The sequence below is a fragment of the Macaca mulatta genome, chromosome 4 (assembly GCF_049350105.2).
Source record: "Macaca mulatta isolate MMU2019108-1 chromosome 4, T2T-MMU8v2.0, whole genome shotgun sequence".
NCBI lineage: Eukaryota > Metazoa > Chordata > Mammalia > Primates > Cercopithecidae > Macaca > Macaca mulatta.
In genome coordinates this window covers 144,966,321-144,988,644 of record NC_133409.1, presented here as the reverse complement: position 1 = coordinate 144,988,644, position 22,324 = coordinate 144,966,321, and the positions used below count along the sequence as shown (strand labels likewise).

Sequence of the window (22,324 nt, the reverse complement as noted above, 5' to 3'; positions counted from 1 at the left end):
TCAGGCCTTTCTCCTTCCTTTTCTGTCCCTACTCAAGGATTATCTCTCATAAAACTTTCTCTAAGGGTTGGGATATGCCTACCTCTTTTGAGTCCACAGTCAACCCAAGCATATTTCATCCCTTAACTATAGTTTGCCCCATTTTAAGTTGTTTAACCCTCTTTTGAATGAAGATGAATTTGAAGGGGGAAAAGTAAAAAGTTGCAGGTAAACAATATTGAGAAGCCTCTACTTATAGTTTCAGAATAAACTCTTGAGATAAATTCAACAATCACAGGCCATACTATATTAGTAACAGAAGAGCTACAAAGTGAGGTCCATAGATCAGCAGCATCAGTGTCACCTGGGAGCTTGTTAGAAATTCTGAGTTGTGGCCGGGCGCGGTGGCTCAAGCCTGTAATCCCAGCACTTTGGGAGGCCGAGACAGGCGGATCACTAGGTCAGGAGATCGAGACCATCCTGGCTAACATGGTGAAACCCCGTCTCTACTAAAAAATACAAAAAACTAGCCGGGAGTGGTGGCGGGTGCGTGCAGTCCCAGCTACTCGGGAGGCTGAGGCAGGAGAATGGTGTAAACCTGGGAGGCGGAGCTTGCAGTGAGCTGAGATCAGGCCACTGCACTCCAGCCTGGGTGACAGAGCCAGACTCCGTCTCAAAAAAAAAAAAAGAAAGAAAGAAATTCTGAGTTGTAGGCTTCACCTCAGACCTGCTGAATCAGAATCTAGGTTTTTAATATAATCCTCAGTGATTCACATGTGCAATATAGTATAGGAAGCACTGGTCTAGTGGACCAGTGAATGTCTGCCAAGAAGGATCTCCATCAGAAGGCCTCTAAGGACCTCTCGGGAACTTCAAACCAATGGTTTACACCTCTTGCTGGACAAGAGTGGCTGTCATAGCTATCAGCCCTTTGATGACAGCTACCAACTGATCTCCTGACTAGGTGGGTGGCTCCCTCCCTCATCATTCCAGGTACAGGCACATTCCTTTAAAGCTGCAAAAGAGTTTGAAGAATACAATCTTTCTCAGAGAAGACTGTTCCTCAACCAAGAGTGTAGGCAAGGATGTAGAATCATTGGTGAAGTGGACATATCCTACTAGGGGTTAGGAAACACTGTTTCTATCATCTTTCCTAACAAAAAAATATGTGAACAACATAGAATTCAAAGACAAGAAATATTTATATTCTTCCTTCTTTCACTCAGTAAACGTTTACTAAGCACTAGCGAGTGTGCCAAACACTATTCTAGGTGCTGGGGATACAGCAGGAAACAAAACAAAGTCCCAGTCTTAGTGGGGTTCACATTCTAGGGCAGCAGTCCCCAAGCTTTTTGGCATCCGGGACCAGTTTCATGGAAGCCAACTTTTCCACGAAAATTTTGCGGGAGGGGGGTTTCAGGATGAAACGTTTCCACTTCAAATCACAAGGCATTAGATTCTCATAAGGAATGTGCAACCTAGATCCCTTGTATGAACAGTTCACAATAGGGTTCACACTCCTATGAGAACCTGATGCTGCTGCTGATCTGACAGGAGGCGGAGCTCTGGCGGTAATGATTGCATGCCACCCGCCGCTCACCTCCTGCTATGTGGCCTGGTTCCTAACAGGACACAGACAGGGGGCCTCTATTCTAGCGCATAGAGATGGACACCAAACAAGTACATAATATGGCCTGTAGTGATAGCGCTTCAAAGAAAAACAGAGCCAGGCACAGTGGCCCATGCCTGTAATCCCAGCATTTTGGGAGACTGAAGAGGAAGGATCATTTGAACCCAGGAGTTTGGGACCAGCCTGGGCAATATAGGGAGACTGTCTCTACAAATAATAAAAAGATTAGCTGGGTGTGGTAGCATGCACTGTGGTCCCAGCTACTTGGGAGGCTGACATAGGAGGACTGCTTGAGCTCAGGAGGTCAAGGCTTCAGTGAGCTGTGGTCATGCCACTGCACTCCTGGGCAACAGAGTGAGACCTTGTGTCAAAAAACTAAAGAAAGAAAGAAAAAGAAAAATAGAGCAGTGTAGCCAGTATTTAAGATGGGTGGTTAGGGAGGGTCTCTACAAGGTAAAGACAGTTGGGTATATACCTGCATGAAATGAGGAAGCAAGGCATTTAGGGGAAGAGAAGTCCAAGCAGAGGAAATGGCTAATGCAAAGGCCTTGAAGTAGGAACATGTTTAGAGTGTTCAAGGAACAGCAATAAGACCAATGGGCATGGTTGGAGCAGATTAAGCAAGACAGAAAGTGTAATGAGATGAGGCTGGAGAGGTGAGTGGAGCCAAGTCATGTAGGGTCTTTAAGGAGCTTGGATTTTATGCCAAGTACAGTGGGGGCCATTGCAAGGTTTTGAGCAGAGGAGTGACATGATATGGTCTACATTTTAACAGAGTGTCTCTGGGCTGGGTGTGATGACTCCCACCTGTAATACTAGCACTCTGGGAGGCCAAAGCTGATGGATTGCTTGAGTTCAGGGGTACGAGACCAGCCTGGGCAACATGGTGAAACCTCAATCTTTACAAAAATACAAAAAATTTGCTGGCCATGGTGGTATGTGCCTGTAGTCCCAGTTACTCAGGAGGCTGATGTGGGAGGATTGGTTGAGCCTGGGAGGTGGAGGTTGTAGTGTGCTGAGATCATGTCACTGGACTCCAGCTTGCGTGACAGGGCAAGACCTGGTCTCAAAAAAAAAAAGGTCTCTCTGGCTGCTATATGGGTAATGTACTGTAACGGGGTAAGAGTGGAAGCAGGGAGCTGAATAGTAGGCTGCTGTAAGCGGGTGTGTGGTTGGTGAAGATTAGGGTGACCAACTGGTAGTGGTGAAAAAGGTTCCAACGATCTCAATTTCCCTACCAAATACTATTTAAAAAGTCATCACCAGGTAACTGGTGTGAATTTTTAAAAACTCTTGGAGGGGAAACTGATATAGAAAACAAAGTGTAGTGATAATAGGGCTTCTCTGGGTTGAGCACTGTTAACAACATCCCCTGGGAATCAGTGTTATTTAACATTTCATAAAATATTAAGAAAAAGGAGTGTTTTGAGATATTTCTAGGTACACAAATTATACTTTGCTTTCTACATAGTAAAATGTCAAATCAATAGGGAACAGTTTCTGGAACATCTCTAAAACCATGTGTGTAAGCTGGAAAGTGGCAGGTATCTTGTCACATGGATGAGTGTATGGCAGCTCACATAGGGGAAGACAATCCAGAGGATACCTTTAAGACAGTGAACTCTGAACTGCTGGTTGCCACCCAAGTAAGGAATCTAGAAGTTGTTTTAGATTACTCCTTCAAGACATCAACTCTTCTAAAGCCCAAACAGCCAGCAAAAGTTCTGGCTGTTCAGAATAAAGACAAAACATCAACCTTAACAAAGCCTCAGTACATCCCTCTTTGGGCTTAGTGTGCAGTGCTGGTCACTGCATCCTAAGAAAAAGAAGTGCCAGAGAATGGCAGGTAAAATGATTAAAAGAATACAGGGACTTTTTCTTTCTTTTTTTCCTGGGTTAAATGCCCATGAAGAAAATAAGATGAAAGTGTATAAAAGCATGAAAGATTCAGAAGAAGTAAAAATAGCCCTCATCATCCAATCCTATAATTCTAAAATTAGGGGACAAAAGAAGCTTGAAAATGGGAGTAATGTAGAAACCGTCGTTGGAGGACATACCCGTCGGGGGTCGGGTCTTTATGTATTCTCCAATATGTGGAAGTACATGTGGTAGCTGTAAATGGAGGGTGGCGGGGGAGTGGGGGACACGCAGCCCACCTCAACAGTCCTTCGATGGGACAAAAACCACTCTGGACTGGTGCCCGCTTTCCCTCTCTCCCCAAATCACCACGGAATACAACCACAGAAACTCAAAAACAGCAAAAAACACCGACAAGACATTCAAAGGATTCAAAATGCTAATATTAAATCTCATTGTCTGGGAAAATTAGATTGAAAATAAATTCAAGGGTGCAAGATTTATAACAGATTAACAAGGGAAATTAAGGATGTTGGTGGGGCCGGGAGGAGATACATCCTTAACTTTGTGATTCACACGATGGAGCTATACTGTGTCCTTCAAAGAAATCGTATTTGGTAATCTGAGTTGGACAGCTATGATAAACCATTTCCTATACACCGTTAGCATAGTCAGAAAGTGAGAGTTATGGATTGACATAGGGATTAGATCATTTGAATTTTTCACCCACAGCACAAGTCCTTCAATCGTTTTCAATAAACAGAGGGAGAGGGAGACTCTGATGAACCGTTGCTCACGTGTTGAGCAGTTAGCAATCCCGGGCTATCGGGTCCCTGCTGACCTTCAGAAAAACGAATGGACATCTAAACGGAACGAGGAAGGGAGGGTAATAACCAGAGTGTCATTGAGTTGAGAGATGTTAAAAATGGGCCACAACAAACACATGGGCCTTTACTTTTAGGTCAAATATTCCTATATATAAATACATAGTATGCTCTCTCTTGCCAAAAAATATTAGACTCAGGAACTTCATTCCTCACGAAGAAGATAATCCCCTCTCTTCCTTCCCATAGGTCCCTTACTTTACCTGCTTCTTCCCTCTTGCGGGTTAGGAACTTTGAGCCCCACCTCTCTGCTCGTCCAAGCTCCGCCTTCCCCGTCCACCTGTGTGCCCAGACCCTGACGTTACCCGTTGGCTTCAGCGGCCTGCAGGATTCCGGCTCCCGATTGGTCGGCCCGTCCACGGCTTGCGCAGCCCACCAATGGCAGCGGTGCTGGGTGGAGGGGTGCCCACATCCAAGATGGCGTCCCTAGGAGCTGGGAGCGGGTGACCGGCGGCGGGGAAGCGGCCTGGGTTGGCCCTCAGATTGCGGGGTCTGGGGGCATCTCGCCAGGCAACCCCTTGGCCCGCCTACAAGGCCTTCCCCCTGCCAGAGCAATGGCCGCTGACAACAGCAAGCAGTTTTGGAAGAGGAGCGCTAAGCTGCCGGGGAGGTGAGCCCAGGACGCTGAGAGGGAGAGGGTATTGGACCAAACCCTTCCAGATCCTAATCCCTAAATCCCGCGGCCCTGGGGCGCCACCGAGGCCGGAAGACTGGTTTGGGGCAGCTGTCAGGCAGAGGAGCGAACAGCGAGCTTTGGGGACGGCTGGATGTGGGTGTAGACCGGGGTCTGGGGGCGGAGGTTTCTGGAGGGGTGACCTCAGCGAGAAGGTGGCCGAAGATTGGGCGTAAAGGGGAGTGGAGTTGGGTGAGTAGTCAGTGTCGGCCCTGGTCTCGGGGGTTCCTCCCCAGAGCTGCTTCCCACTCTAATTAGGACTCCCTCTCAGGGGTCTCCACCACGCACAGGTGGTTGGTCGCTCGAGGATGGCTTGCTCCCCCAGCTCGGCACTTACCCGAAGGGTTCTTGTGGGAGTTTGGGGTCGCCTGCCGAGAGGGTTAGGCAGGAAAAGTGAGGACAATTCTCAACTCCGACCTTACTTTATCTTGAGTTGGCCTTTCCCACTGGGAATTATTACAAGGCGACCACAGAATCAGGTTATTCCTTTGGCATTTTCTAAGGATTTGTCCAACCCCAAGTGACTTCTTCCTCCCCTGTATTGTAATGCACTTCTTGTGCAAATGCACTAAATTCTTTCATTCTTCAGTTGTTTAGCTGGAGAGCAGACCTCCTAAGACTACTCCCACCCTCTTTGTGGTGTATGTTGAGACTTTTGGCAAATTATCCATTCATCAGTCTACTGTTGGTTTACTGTTTCAGTTTATTTTGGGCAAAGTCCTGAGAAGTATAAGGAAGAGTGTGTATTTCAGTCGTGAATCTAAGATTTCTGCCAGCCACAGTCTACTTGGTGATGAAATTCATGTTTGGTTGTGCCCCACGTGCTACCTTTTCTAATGGATTCAGGTTTTTTCTTTCTGGGATGATCTTTTGAACTCGTGACTTTTTTTTTTTTTTTTTTTTTTAAGCAAGAGGGAGATGAGGGTCAATAGTGGCTGAGTTAGAGCCTTACTTTTTTTTTTCCCCCCCCCCAATGAAATAGAAATAAGGTCTGACTATGTTTGGGCTGGTCTGTAACTCCTCGCCTCAAGTGATCCTCTTGCCTTGGCCTCCCAAAGTGTTGGGATTGTGGGCGTTAGCCACCATGCCCCACCAAGAGTCTTGTTTTATTAAGGATCCTAGTAGACATATGGAAAATAGGTGGAAATCAGCTTTTAGTAATACTTATTAAATAATAGAAAGATAACATCAGATTAAAGTGCTGCGGACTTGCGGTGTTGATATAACTGTTAAAGATGTTCTGTGTTTTTAGGTAAGCACCACTTCCTGCCAACTGATTCCTTTTCCTTCCTGGTTTAGTGAGCTCTCTAGTTGTGCTAACTGCTATTCTCCGGGGTTTTCCATAGTGAGATCATTAAATTTTGACATCCTAAGATTATAATCAGAATCAATAGGAAGACAGTTGTATCAGGAAGCAGTGCAAGAGATGTGGGACATGGCATGGGCTTCTGTGCCTTCTGACTGGTGGTTGCTATTAACAATCTTTTTTTCCTGTATTTCCTGTATTTGACTCTAAGAACAGTCAACTTTTTTAAAGCACTACTTTTCTGAGATAGGAAGAGAAGTCTTTTCAGTTTCTTCAAGCTTCTGGATTCCCTTTTCATTTCGAAGAATATAGAGAAATAGAGAACTTTTGAGTTCAGAAAGACTTGGGTTACTATTTGGGCTCTCCTGTGTGTGTGACCAAGACAAATAATCTATCTAGGCCTCAGTTTCCTTATCTATGAAATGAGAAATAAAAATACCTTCCTCAGAGTTACTGTGGGGACTAAGTGAAATACCCTATTTGTAAAGAACCTAGGACAGTGTTTATTTAGCACATTATAGTTGCTCAGAAGACAGTAGTTATTAATATTACTGTCATTATTAGAGCAAGTAAACATTTAAAAGAATGTTACTCAGATCCTTACCCCAGCTCATTGTCTTCCTTGTTTGTTTTAAGGTATTCAAATATTGTCACAATTCATAATAATTTTTAGTACCTTACTTGGTAAAGAGAAATATTTTTCAGCTGTGTGCTTTTAGCAGTAAAGCCCACAAGCCTCTGGTCGTGGGAGAAAACTAAGGTTCTTTTAGATAGAAAGGTACTTTGATTTAAAGAAAATATTAGAGCATTTTGTCAAGAATAGAACTTTTGCATCTGTACTCTTTCGGTCTTAGGGAAGAAAAACTTTCTCCTGGGTGGGGAAATGACACAAATGACTGTACTAGACGCATGGCAACTTGGAAATGAAACTGCTTTACTCTTCATTGCAAATTGAAAGGTGAAAAATCAAAGCGATGACAAGATTCTTTCTGTCTGATCATGATCCAACAACCTTAGTGACAACAAATAAAAATTTTATTACATAAAATAACAAGTTACAAATGAATGAAACATTCTTTTTAAAAATAACAGCTTTATTGAGATATTAATATACCATGAAATTCATTCTTTTAAAGTGTACATTTCAGTGGTATTTAGTATATTCATTTATAGTACAGATGGTTTTGTGCAACTATCGCCACTAATTTCAAAACATTTTCATCATCCCGAAAAGAAACTACATACCTGTTTACAGTCACTCCCCATCCACCCCACTCCAGACCCTGGTAACTACTAATGTACTTTCTGTTTCTGTGGATTTACCTCTTTTGGACATTTTATATATATGGAGTCATATGATATGAGTCCTTTTGTGAGTGGCTTCTTTTATTAAGCACAGTGATTTCAGGCTTGTCCACGCTGTAGTATGTATCAGTACTTCATTTTATTTTATAGCTGAATAGTGTTCTATGGTGTAGATATATCACATTTTGTTCATTCATCGGTTGATGGACATTTGAATTGTTTTCACTTTTGGGCTATTGTGAATAATGCTTTTATGAACATTTATGCACAGGTTTTTGTTTGGATATATATTTTCTATTCTTCTGCTGATAAGTAGGAGTGGAATTGCTGGGTCATGTGGTAACTTGGTGGAACTAAACATCTTTTTAAGTTCTCTGAGTTATTCACATGAGCCCTGTGTACTTAGCACATCAAATGGTCATTGTGTTGATTCCTAGAAGATAAGAGGCAATCTGTACCATTGTTGTTAAGAATGCAGGCTTTGGCGGGTGTGGTGGTCTGTAATCCCAGAATTTTGGAAGGCTGAGGAGGGTAGATCACTTGAGGCCAGGAGTTCAAGACCAGCCTGGCCAACGTGGTGAAACTCCCATCTCTACTGAAAATACAAGTTAGCTGGGCATGGTGGTGTGCCCCTGTAGTCCCAGCTACTCAGGAGACTGATGCCCAAGAATCTCTTGAACCTGGGAGGCGGAGATTGCAGTGAACTGAGATTGCCTCACTACGCTCCAGCCCTGGGCAACAGAGCGAGGGTCCGTCTCAAAAAAAAAAAAAAAAAAAAAATGCAGGCTCTGAAATCCGACTGCCTAGGTTCAAATCCCAGTTCTACTTTCTAGCTATGTGATCTTATGGGATTTAATTAACTTCTCAGTGCATCAGTCTCCTCATCTCTAAAATAGGGACAGAGTATCTGCCCCATGGGGCTGTTATGAGGATTAAATGAGATAATACATAATAATTGGTTAGGAGGTACACAATAATATTAGCTATTACAATAATGATAGTTACAATGATAGTAGCTATCATTTTTGTTTTCTCTCCTTGCTTTAGTTTTTGAAACTGAAATTGAAAAGCTTTGATCTGGCTGAGTGTGGTGGCTCATACCTATAATCCCAGCACTTTGGGAGGCTGAGACGGGCAAATCATTTGAGGTCAGGAGTTCGAGACCAGCCTGGCCAACATGGTGAAACTCTGTGTCTACTAAAAACACGCAAAAAAATTAGCTGAGCGTGGTGGCGCAAACCTGTGGGGGGAAAAAAAGCTTTGATCGGGGTGTGTGTGTGTGTGTGTGTGTGTGTGTGTGTCTAGAACCTGGGCACAGGAGAAAAAAAAAATCACTTTATTTATTTATTTTTTTTTGAGACAGGGTCTCCATCTGTTGCCCTGGCTGGAGTGCAGTGGCATGGTCTTGGCTCATTGCAGCCTCTGCCTCCCAGGTTTAGACAATTCTGCCTCAGCCTCCTAAGTAGCTGGGATGACAGGCACATGCCACCATGCCCAGCTAATTTTTGTATTTTTACTAGAGAAGGGGGTTTTGCCATGTTGGCCACGCTGGTCTTAAACTCTTGACCTGAAGTGATCCGCCCCCTACTCAGCCTCCCAAAGTTCTGAGATTACAGGTGTGAGCCACCGTGCCCAGCTCTGGCTAATTTTTGTATTTTTCGTAGAGCCAGGTTTTGCCATGTTGCCCAGGCTGGTCATGAACTCCTGGGCTCAAGCAATCTGCCCACGTCATCCTCCCAAAGTGTTGGGATTACAGGCGTGAGCCTCTGCGTCTGGCCAAAATCCAAATTACCTGAGTCTTCTAGGCCCTTCATTGTTGGAAGGAGAGGCCAAGTTAAGGACTTGAACCCAATCCTAAAGTAATAAGGAATCTGACAGGAGACTTAGTGTAAAAGTCATAGCCTGTCTGGGCAGGTACATTACAACCTGTTCTTGGCTTAGAGATGTTTTACTGGTAGAGTGAGTGACTAGAAGATACCAAATTATCATTGAAACAGCATAGATCACCTGTTCTGGAAGACTAATGTGGATTGAGTATGTGAACCTAGATCAGTTGCCAACACATTTGGCATTTAAATTTGATAGGTCTTTTTCCCATATTTGTGCTAGCTGTTTTATCAGTGCTAAACAGACACCTGTTGATTTTTCCTACCAAGATGTTTGCACTGTTCCAACTAGTCAAAACAGCTATGTCAGTACATTGTATGGTGTTGGTTTTATTAAAGAGAGTGACGGAGGTTAATCAGAACTTTTGTTCCATTTTGTCTGTGTGGCAGCATATTCCATGGCATTCTTTTCTCTGCGTATGTGGTGTGTTTTCTTCAAGATGCAGTGTGTTAACCTCTGGTTTTTAGGTCTAGCATAAGCAGAGGCCTAGGTTTTGTAGAGATCTAATCTTCACTTACTAAATATTGTTAAGTGCCTGCTGATATGTGTCATGCTCTGCCAGGTGGCAAGGGGGCTACAGAAAAAGATATGGCACCACTAAAAAATCTGCTTGGCATCATGGCTGGAGAAGAGGCTGTGTATGATTGACTTTCTGGTTTTTCCACTAAACATATGTTACATTTGTAATCAGACAAACTTAAATGTGGAATTGGGTGAAAACACATTGTTGAATGCAAAGAGCAAGATGTCGAATGATATGTACAATGTGCTGTGTTTTATGTGAAGTTTAAAAACATAAAAAATACTGTGTATTGTTTATGGATGTATGAATATCTGTAGAGGTATAAAAACAGATGGGAGGAGTTCCCTCCAATTTCAGAGTAATTGTTATCTCTTGGGAAGTGAAGGAACAGGACTAGGGACTGCATCTGGGGCTTCAGTAGTCTAACACTTTGTTTTTTCTTTTCTTTTCTTTTCTTTTTTTTTTTTTGAGACAGAGTCTCACTCTGTTGCCAGGCTGGAGTGCAGTGGCCTGATCTCCGCTCACTGCAACTTCCGCCTCCCAGGTTCAAGCGATTCTCGTGCCTTGGCCTCCCGAGTAGCTGGAACTACAGGTGCACGCCACCATGCCCAGCTAATTTTTTTGTATTTTTAGTAGAGATGGGGTTTCACCATTTTGGCCAGGATGGTCTGGATCTCCTGACCTTGTGATCCACCTGCCTCGGCCTCCCAAAGTGCTGGGATTACAGGCGTGAGCTACTATGACCGGCCTAACACTTTTTTTCTTAAATGAAATGTGACAAATGTTAACATTTATAAATCAGAGTGATGGGTTCATGGATGTTTATTATGTCATTTTCTGTACTTTTCTTTGTGTTTGAAAATGTCAATTAAATGCTTTTTCACTTGTGTTAGAGTTAATGTTTTGTATTTTTTTAACTTGTGTTGGAGAAATCAGCCAGTTAGCCATGGAATTAAGTAAAATTTAAAGTAACATGATTTAGAGCCAAAATAAGTCATATTTACAGTGTGATATTATTTATATAAAGTTTAAAAAACATGCAAAATCATACATTATTTAGGGATACATACACAGAAAATGAAAATATAAAAATGAGTGTGAAAAATGCCAGATCCAATAGAGCAACTTCCTAGTAAGGGAGGAAGGGGTATGCAAGGGTGTTTTTTGTTGTTGTTGTTTGTTCGTTTGAGACGGGGTTTCACTCTTGTTGCCCCGGCTGGAGTGCAATGGCACTATCTCGGCTCACCGCAACCTCTGCACGTTCAAGCGATTCTCTTGCCTCAGCCTCCCGTGTAACTGGGATTACAGGCATGTACCACCACGCCCAGCTAATTTTGTGTTTTTAGTAGAGACAGGGTTTCTCCATGTTGGTCAGGCTGGTCTCAAATTACCGACCTCAGGTGATTCCCCCACCTCGGCTTCCCAAAGTGCTAGGATTACAGGTGTGAACCACCGTGCCCGGCTGGGATTTTGACTGTATAATGTCTTATTGCTTAGGCTGAATGTTGAGTGCTTATCTGATTGTGTCTTTTTTGTTTTTTTCTTTTTTTTCTTTTTTTTTTTTGAGACAGTCTCACTGTGTCGCCCAGGCTGGAGTGCAGTGGCATGATCTCGGCTCATTGCAACCTCTGCCTCCCAGAGTCAGGCGATTCTTGTGCCTCAGTGTCCTGAGTAGCTGGGATTACAGGTGTGTGCCACCAAGCCCAGCTAATTTTTCTATTTTTAGTAGAGACGGGGTTTCGCTATGTTAGCCAGGCCAGTCTCGAACTGCTGAACTCAAGTGATCTGCCTGCCTCGGCCTCCCAAAGTATAGGGATTACAGGTGTGAGCCACCACGCCCAGCCCTGATTGTGTCTTATATTATGACCTAAATCTAGTTTGTTTTAAAAAAGTAATATCAGCCCTGATTTATGTATGTTAGGGAACTAGAGAAGACATGAGTTAGTAGATGCTGGGGGTAGGGATATGGAAAGTTTCATGAGGGGTGTAGAATTTGAAGAGAATGTTGCAGGATGGATACAGTTTTGAAAAGAGATGTAGAAAATAGAAAAGCATTCCAAGTAGGGAAAAGAGACTTATTTAATAATGGGTTTAATAAGTTTGGAAGGTGGAGTGGAGATCAGCCTTTCTTAGAGCTGAGTTTGGGTTTGGAAGGAGTAGGGATGATACAGACAGTGATAGGTGAATTATAAATGTCAGGAAATTGAGCACCTTGATCATTGGGCTCTTCTGGTCTATCTCCATTTAGTCTCTGTGATCATCTTGGTTTCTCTTTTCTAACTTCTTGCCTGTCTTTTTTAAGCTGCAGTAAACTGATTTATTATACAAAGTGTTCCAGGTTTAGATACATAATGGTTTAGTTCAAGAATATGTTAACAAATTCAATTTGGGCTCTGATGCATTTGCTGATAAAGTCCATCATTTATCTTAGCCTTTCTGGCTATGCCAGCACCTTGGGCTGACAGCTTTAAAAAAATAGTCTACTGTGATTGTAAGATTCCTTTCCTAGATGGTAACTGATGGCTTCTGGCCCTTCAGCCTACACAAATTAGGTTTGCTTTTTTTCTACCTGGGTTACTCGCAGATGGTAAAACTCCTTTAAGGAGAGGATCTAAGGACCCTCTCTTATTTTTCTACCCAGTCACCTTACCTAACCAGCCTGTTGAGATCTTCATGCAGTTTATCCTCTGATTTTAGATTTTACTGTGAGGAGGGCTTGTGGACTTGAATAATTCAGGTATACTCTTAGGTTATTTGCAGCTGTTAATGTGCATATCAGTAGCCCTTTGGGATTTTTTTTTGCAGTAGGTGGGGGTGTCCGTGTCTAATACCCCCTTCCTCTCTCAGCAGAACTTTCCCTTTACTCTTTGATTCCTCTTTTTTTCTCTCTGCCTAGGAAACCCTTTAAACACATCAATTAGTATTGTTTTCAGAGTCTGTATTTCTGTAGTAATATAGGTAATAGTTCGCTTACACGTATTAATCTTCCAGAGAAGTTTAGGGAGTAAAGATTCTTATAGCTAAACAGGTAGGGACTGTATTCATAAATTAAAGATTATATATAAGATTTCCTCCGAAATCTTAATAGAAATTAATGTGAAAGTGATTGAATTGGCTATATTTTTATTTAAAAGCATCCTTTAGGATCACCTCTGTTATGTGAAACAAGTATTTGGTAAGTTTGTTTCAATTTCTAAATGTTGGGTATGGATTAAATTATAAAAATGGGAGGCAGGAAGAAAATCAACGTTTCTTGGGCACTGAGTGTGTGCTGGGTAGTGTTCTAACGTTCGCAAATCTACATCACTTCTTGCTTAACATTAAATGAGCATTACCACCCACCAGGAATTATGCTGAAGGGCTTTTGACATATCATCCCACTTGAACCTTCTAACCTTCTCAAGATTGCTTATTTCTTATAAAGGTGATACTTGTACATGATACTACATCAGAAAGGGTTTGCAGTGAAAACTGAGTCTCTTTGGTGTCCCATCATCTTCCAGTCATCTGGTTCCTATTCCAAACTGCTGCTACCAGTGTCTTTTGTATTTTTTCAGATACTCTGTGAATACATAGACCTAATCATACATAAAATGCGTATATCTATTTTAAAGATTTTTACAAAAATGGTGTCATACATATAGTTCTGCATCTTTTTTCAGTTAATGTCTGAGTTTATTTCATGTCAGTGAACATAGAACTGCCTCATTCTTTTTTTTTTTTTTTTTTTGGGACGGAGTCTTGCTCTGTCACCCACGCTGGAGTGCAGTGGCACGATCTCTGCTCACCGCAACCTCCGCCACCCGGGCTCAAGCGATTCTCCTGCCTCAGCCTCCTGAGTAGTTGGGATTACAGGCGCCTGCCACCATGCCCGGCTAATTTTTATATTTTTTAGTAGAGATGGGGTTTCGCCATGTTGGCCAGGCTGGTCTTGAACTCCTGACCTTAGGTGATCTGCCCTCCTTGGCCTCCCAAAGTGCTGGGATTACAGGCGCAAGCCACTGCACCTGGCCAGAACTGCCCCATTCTTTTTAAAAGATGTACTGTAATTTATTTAACTACTTTCCTGTTGGTAATTATCCTTTCTCTTTTAATAGGTAAGTTAGCTCCTTTATATTTATTGGAATAACTGATATATTTATTTAGTTTTAGTTCAATTTTTAATATTTTCTTCATCTTTTTTGTTTGTTTGTTTGTTTTTGAGACAGAGTCTCGCTCTGTCGCCCAGGCTGGAGTGCAGTAGAGCGATCTTGGCTCACTGCAAGCTCCACCTCCCGGGTTCATGCCATTCTCCTGCCTCAGCCTCCGGAGTAACTGGGACTGCAGGCACGTGCCACCATGCCCGGCTAATTTTTATTTTATTTTTTGTATTTTTAGTAGAGACAGGGTTTCACCGTGTTAGCCAGGATGGTCTCGATCTCCTGACCTCGTGATCCACCTGCCTCGGCCACCCAAAGTGCTGGGATTACAGGTGTGAGCCACCGTGCCTTGCCTTTTTTTTTTTTTTTTTTTTTTTGAGATAAGGACTTACTCTGTTGCCCAGGCTATAGTACAGTGACATGATAGGTCACTGTAGTCTCAAACTCCTGGGCTCAAGTATTCCTCCCACCTCAGCTTCCCAAGTAGCTAGAACTACAAGCATGCACCACCACAGTTGGCTAATTTTTAAATTTTTTGTAGGTACAAGGTCTTGCTGTGTTGCTCAGGCTCGTCAAACTTCTAGCCTCAAGCGGTTCTCCCACCTCAGCGTCCCAAAGTGCTGGGATTACAGATGTGAGCTACCATGCTTGACCTTTTAAAAATATTTTCTTCTTAAAAAAAATCTTTCACTATGTGGACTATGCTTGCTTTTGAGGGGAGGGCATATATATATATATGCCCTCCCCTCATATATATATATATATATATATATATATTCTGATAATTTGGAAGATTTATCTTTTTATTCTAGTGATTATGTTTGTAAGTGTAACTTTATACGATATTTCTTCAGACAGTACCCATTGACTCCCTACCATGAGCAATGATGAAATTAGTAAGTATATTCCTCACCCCTCTCTTTCCACCTCCTTCTAGTTGATTATATTATTTTTCTTGGTTTTATTTTCTGTCGTAAAACATACATATTCGTCTATTCACATTTGCAAATCTACATTAGGATTTAATGTTAAGCAGGTAGTGACATAGATTTGCACATTGAGCTATCTGCTTTAAATATCTTCTGAGCCCTGTCGGTAAAAGATGAAGAAGTCAATGGACTTCATTTGTCCATTTTTTCCTCCTTTTAACATTTGTCAATTATATTACTTTTACATTCTCTTTGCCTCAAATGTAAGACCTAGTTGTAAGGTTGGATTCATTCAGGGCTCTCCACCAATCCTTTTGCCATGGTTTCCCTATCTCATGATTAAAGTTTGTTCTCTCACAGCTTCTTCAGGCAGGAGTTAAGGAACACATTTTCCCTGAGTTCTTATATGTTGAAAGTAGTTTTTTTTGTTTTTTTGTTTTGTTTTGTTTTGTTTTTGTTTTACATTTATACTTAAACAATAGTTTGGCTTGATATATAGTTATTCTCAAGTCATTTATTCTCATTTTCTTTCTTCTCTTCCTTCCCTTTCCCTTTCCTTTCCAACAGGGTCCAGGCTGGAGTGCAGTGGTGTGCTCACTGCAGTCTGGACACTCCTGGGATCAAGCGATCCCCCTGTCTCAGCCTCCCGAGTAGCTGAGACTACAGACATGCACCACCATGCCCAGCTAATTTTTTATTTTCTTGTAGAAACAGGGTCTCACTTTCTTGCCCAGGCTGGTTTCGAACTCCTGGGCTCAAGCAGTCTTTTTGCCCCAGCCTCCCAAAGTGCTGGGATTATAGGTGTGGGCCACCACATCCAGCTCATTTTCTTTTAATTGTGATATGTTACAGAAAAGTACATGAAGCACAAATGTGTGGTATGATGGCTTAATAAATAATCACAAAGTGAACACCCCTAGAAACTTCTGTGTCTATTTGCTCTCTCCTCCTTTCTTTCCCCCAGAGGGAACTATGTCATTTACTGCTTTCTTTTTTTTTTTTTTTTTTTTTTCAGTAGAGACCGGGTTTCACTGTGTTAGCCAGGATGGTCTCGATCTCCTGACCTCGTGATCCGCCCGCCTCAGTCTCCCAAGGTGCTGGGATTACAGGCGTGAGCTACCGCGCCCGGCCCCTTTCTTTCTTTATAATATTACTCTGCATGCATCACTAAACAGTAGAAACTACTTTTGTCAGTTTTTGAAGTCTATATAAGTAGAATCATACAGTATTTATTCTCTTATACTTCATTTGTTCAACATGACATTTGTAAGATCCATCCACATTGTTACTCGAAGCCCTACTTCACATATATTATCATTGCTGTGTAATGTTGTACTGTATAAATGTGTTTCAATTGATTTCTCTTGTTATTACTGATGGACATTTGGGTTATTTCTAGTTTGGGGCTAAGAGGAGCCATGGTGGTTTGAATAGTCTTATATATGTCTCCTAATACATATAGGTGTGTATTTAGCTTAAGGTACCTATTTGGGAGTGAAAATACTGGGTCTTAGGGTATGCATATTTCATTCTTCCTAGATATGGCCAAACTGTTTTTTGAAGTGGTTATGTCACTTTATACCCCTCCTGCAGTGTGTGAGTTCCTTAGGTCACCCTTCACTGTCTTTTAGCCCGATGAGCCTTTCAAGTAGGCAGTATTCCCACTTTAGATGGCAAAGCAGGTTCAAAGGAGTCAAAAAGCTTGCTGAAGTTCATAGTGGTACTGAGTGCCAGCACTGGCATTTGAATTCTGCTCTCTCCAGCTCTAAAGCCCGTTACCTTTCCATCTTGCCTTCTTTACACATAGGTGTGTAAGGCACTGAAACTTCACCAGGGAAAATGAACATTATCAAATATATTTTTTATTTTATTTTATTTTATTTTATTTTATTTTTTGAGACGGAGTCTCGCTCTGTCTCCCAGGCTGGAGCGCAGTGGCCGGATCTCAGCTCACTGCAAGCTCCGCCTCCCGGGTTCCCGCCATTCTCCTGCCTCAGCCTCCTGAGTAGCTGGGATTACAGGCGCCGCCACCTCGCCCGGCTAGTTTTTTGTATTTTTTTTTTTAGTAGAGACGGGGTTTCACCGTGTTAGCCAGGATGGTCTCGAACTCCTGACCTCGTGATCCGCCCGTCTCGGCCTCCCAAAGTGCTGGAATTACAGGCTTGAGCCACCGCGCCCGGCCAAATATATTTTTTAAAGGGAAGATTGCTCTCTTTGGGGGATGACTTGAGTACAGTTATTAGAGATAACCTATTTCTCAAAGTCCCATCCAATTTTGTGATGCAGATGGTACTCAGCCAACGTATTTAGTTTCCCAGCTAAACTAACAGTTTATTTCTTCTTTTTCTTTTTTCTGCTTTTAGCATCCAGCCTGTATATGGAGCACAGCATCCTCCTCTTGACCCTCGGCTCACCAAAAAGTAAGTCAAGACATTTTCCTTTTATCTATCTACTTCTGTCACCCCTATGCGCTCCCCTATTTTGTTGAAATGACAGTTTCCACTTTGACCTTTTTTAGCTTCTCTTCTGCCCTATTTTGTACCAGGAGATGAGCAATCTTCTTACTTCCAAATGGTCCGTTGCTAAATGGGAAATTAACATCCATTAGAGATTTTGTGTTTTCCTATATTGGGAACTGGTATATGTAGGGTTTGGTATCCGATTCTTTGGTCAAAAGAGAATGGTCAAAACGTCTTTATTGATTAAATGCTGTCCCTGAAACCAGAAGATTGATGACCTCCAGATCTTTTAGCAGGAGATCTGGTTTCCGAGGCTCACTGCTTCTGAATATAGGTAGGTCTGCCACCTTTTCCTCACTTTTACTATGAGAACTAGGGCAACAGAGTATAACTTTAGGCTGACATTCTTTAGTTCCTCTTTCCCTTTGACACACTCAAAGAGACCTAGGCATATGTACAGAAGAGTTAAAAGCTATTTAGGGCTGGGCATGGTGGCTCATGTCTGTAATCCCAGCACTTTGGGAGGCCGAGGCAAGTGGATCACTTGAGGTCAGAAGTTCAAGACTAGCCTGGCCAACACGGTGAAACCCTGTCTCTGCTAAAAATACAAAAATTAGCTGGGTGTGGTGGCAGGCACCTGTAATCCCAGCTACTTGGGAGGCTGAAGCATGAGAATCACTTGAACCCCGGAGGCAGAGGTTGCAGTGAGCTGAGATCATGCCATTGCACTCTAGCCTGGGCGACAAAGTGAGATGCCATCTCAAAAAAATAAAAATAAATAAATAAAAGCTATTTAGGAGGCTATATCTCTAGAACTCTAATAAATTATTTTCAAATGCAACAGAGACTTTAGTTAAATCCAAGATGTGTGGCTATGTATCCATACCCCCAGTTATCCCTTTATCCCATCTGTCTCTCATGGACCATCACTGAGCCACAGTGAACTTAAATGAGGGGGTAGGTCACCTTGTGAGATTTTCTAAGAACTTTGGCCTCTATTTGGGGGCATGCTTAATTTTAGAGACTAGTTTCTGGGAAAGTTGTTGTTTGTAATGAAAGCTGAATGGTTTGGGAGATACAGACATAGGTTCTCACTTTCCTGGGGCCCATGTCTTAATAGGGAAGTCAAGATAATGTACAATTATGGTTCCAACTATATGACATTCTAGAAAAGGCAAAACAGGGAGACAGTGAGAAGATCAGTTGCCAAGGGGTGGGGTTGAGGGGAGATATGAATAAGTGGAGCACTGAGGATTTTTAGGGCAGTGCAGCTACTCTGTATGATAGTATAAAAACGGCGGATACTGCCGGGCGCAGTGGCTCATCCCTGTAATCCCAGCACTTTGGGAGGCTGAGGTGGGCGGATCACCTGAGGTCAGGAGTTTGAAACCAGCCTGGCCAACATGGTGAAACCCCATCTCTAATAAAAATACAAAAATTAGCCGGGCTTTGTGGCGGGCGCCTGTAATTTCAGCTACCCCAGAGGCTGAGGCAGGAGAATTGCTTGACCCTGGGAGCCGAGGGTTGCAGTGGGCTGAAATCAAGCCACTGCACTCCACCCTGGGCGACAGAGCAAGACTCTGTCTCAAAAAACAAAGCAAAACAAAACAAAAAACGGTGGATACATGTCATTATGCATTTGTTCAAACCCACAGAATGTACAACACCAAGAGTGAACCCTAATTCAAACTACTGACTTCTAGTGATTACAACGTATCTGTGTAGGTTCATCAGTTGTAACAAATGTACCACTGTGGTGGCGGATGTTCATAATGGAGAGGCTGTGCCTATGTGGGAGAAGGGAGTATATAGGAAATCTCTGTACCTGCCTCTGGATTTTGCTGTGAACCTAAAACTGTTCTAAATATATAAATAAAGTAGTTTTTAAAATAAGAAAAAAAGTATTATATACATTAAAGTATTTTGAATACCTAGAAGAATGCTATATCAAATATGCATTATCAGTATTTAAAAATTTTAAAAATAACCTAGCTGAGTATGTGGTGCACTTTCTATAATTCTTCCAACTTGTTTTTTTTTGCGATTTGGTGTATGTATAAGGCACAGTCTTCTGAATTACTGAGGAAGCATGACTGCTGTTCTTGTCTGCAAGGTGCACGCTTTTTTTTTTCAAATCAGAAACCACTATTGTATAGATTTCTTGAGAGCAGGGACTTTGTTTTGTTCATTACTGTACTCATAGCCTCTAGACCAGCATGTGGCACAGAGTAGGCACTGAGTACATATTTATTGAATGAAGGAATGAAACTATCTCATTTACTTAAACAGCAGGCTTTTCTTTAATGTTCCTTGGTTTGCACCTTTCGTTATGTCTTCTTTTTTTTTCTTTTGAGATAGGGTCACTCTATTGGCTGGAATGCAGTGGTGTCATCTTGGCTCACTGCAGTCTCCGCCTCCTGGGCTCAAGCAGTCCTCCCATCTCAGCCTCCCTAGTAGCTGGGACTACAGGTGTGCACCACCACAACTGGCTAATTTTTGTATTTTTTGTAGAGACACAGTTTCGCCATGTTGCCCAGGCTGATCTCGAACCCCTGAACTGAAGTAATCCACCTGCCTTGGCCTCCCAAAGTGCTGGGATTACAGGCATGAGCCACTGTGCCCGGCCTTTTTTTTTTTTTTTTCCCACAGAGTCTTGCTCTGTTCCCCAGGCTAGAGTGTACTGGCACGATCAGGGCTCACTGCAGCCTTGACCTCCGGGGCTCAAGCCATCCTCCTGCCTCAGCTCCCACATGCCTCACCCCCAACCCCACCCACAGTAACTGGGACTACAGGCGTGGGCCACCATGCCTGGCTAATTTTTGTATTTTTAGTGTAGATGGGGTTTCACCATGTTGCCCATGATGGTCTCAAACTCCTGGACTCAAGTGATCAGCCTGCTTTGGCCTCCCGGCGTGCTGGGATTACACGGGTGAGCCACCGTATCTGGCTGTTAGCTCTTAAGGGGAGCATGTTTTCTGTGATATCTGTGTGATCGTCACATTAAATAGAATGAATTCTACTATTCTTTGGTTTTATCAAGAATTGACTTTCTGGTCTGTTGGCCAGTGAGGCAGGCACTACTGGTTACCTACCTGATAGTCTTCCCTGTGCCTGCTTCTTTCATGCTCAAGAACCATAATTTTGTTCAGATATTGAGTAAGCAACAATGCACTTAGGGGAGGTATTAAGATTGGTTTAAGCCTTTCATGATAATTCTTTAGTAATCCCAGTGACTGGCATAGAGTGGTCTCATCTCATTGGTTCTGGCCAAAGAAAGTCTCCTGGGGGAGGGTTCTTGGAAAGATTTTCTTTTTTGGTCAGAATGGGAGACAGTTCTGTGAAGAAACCCTCTTTTGGCTGCCATTCACATTTCATGCTTTTGAACGTGGTAGTGTGAGTGTGATTCTGAAAGCTATAGCAGCCAACTTGTAACACCGAGGCAAAAAAAAAAAAAAACAACGAAAATAGCAAAGACAACAGCCTAGACCTACATTGTGGTCTTACGATTTAAGGATCATAGTTGAGTATTATGTTACATGTAACCACAACCATTCTGGTCACAGTCAGGAGTTATTGATTGTTAATAGATCTGTTCTAGCACAACCTTTGACAAACACGTGGCTAACCTATAAATCCGTTCATCCATTCATATATAAGGCATTGAGTGTACTGTCCATTTTATGTTTTGATCAAGATCACCATACCTTGTCTGCACCTGTTATCAACTGAGCTTTTCCTAATTTTGTATTTAGGACAGATCTTCAGGAATATTTCCATATCTCAAACTGCCAAGGCAAACTTTATATACTATTATTTTCTCACCTATTAATGATATAAAATCGTGAATATTTTCATTGATCCCTCAGCAGAGTTTCAGTCATGTTTTCAATAGGAGTAATTACTTAGCTTTACAGTTTGGGAGGAATTTAATTGTCACTGGATTAATTGGTTCCCTTTTTCATGTATGTGGTGGTTTGATACTGATATTTTACAACATGGGACCACGTCTACCTCTGCACCAGACCATTTTACAATTTCAGATTGTTGCCATAAAACATTTATCGCCTCTATTTTAGTACCTTTGTTAGGACATTTTTATGACTTTCTCTGCTACATGATTATCGTTCCACTTCAGCCCATCATTAATTACTTTGTGGTTAATACACATCACAGCAGAAGCCTTTACATTGGGTCTTCAATCATCGAAACTGCACAAGCACAGGAAGTCATTCCCTGTCCATGTATATTGACTTTAATTTGCCAAATGATTACTATTAGTGATACTATTGCCTGCAATAATTTTTATAGCTCAGATAAAACTAGTCTCATTGCTGAGCAGCTCCATTGGCCACTTGATGGTATAACAAGCTTCTGAGTTTATTGTTTTCTGAATTGATGCTTAAGTATGCTAGGTCCTAATTCCGAGTTATAAAACTAGTTCATATGAAGCCACACTAGTTACTAAGATACCTGAATTTATTTGATTGTTACTAAATTTCTCCACTTACTTCATATCACTTGCCAGTGTCAAACATTTTTCTAGAAAATTCTGTTAAGTAGAACATCTGTGTCAGTAAGACAGTGTAGTATGATCAAATGACAGAATGCTTGATCTTTTATACTCCTAACCAGTGTAACCTGTGGCCACTCTTTTTCAACATACCCTTAGGTGTTTGTGTTACTAAGGTACTCATCACCAAGTACTTTACCAAGTCAAATGTGCCATTTATTAGGTTTTTGAAATTTTTAGTAT

At 42.2% G+C, this 22,324-nt stretch overlaps 1 protein-coding gene across 1 annotated transcript in view; it reads left to right on the top strand.

Annotated features, from left to right (window-relative positions):
* The first annotated feature begins 4,758 nt into the window (after positions 1-4,758).
* TBC1D22B (TBC1 domain family member 22B) overlaps positions 4,759-22,324 on the top strand; it is a 75,146-nt gene continuing 57,580 nt past the window's right edge. Inside the window, exons 1-2 of the mRNA XM_015136260.3 lie at positions 4,759-4,960; positions 17,476-17,532. Of these exons, the coding sequence (XP_014991746.1) occupies positions 4,905-4,960; positions 17,476-17,532 (113 nt within the window). The 5' untranslated portion in view covers positions 4,759-4,904. The remainder of the gene's footprint in view (positions 4,961-17,475; positions 17,533-22,324) is intronic.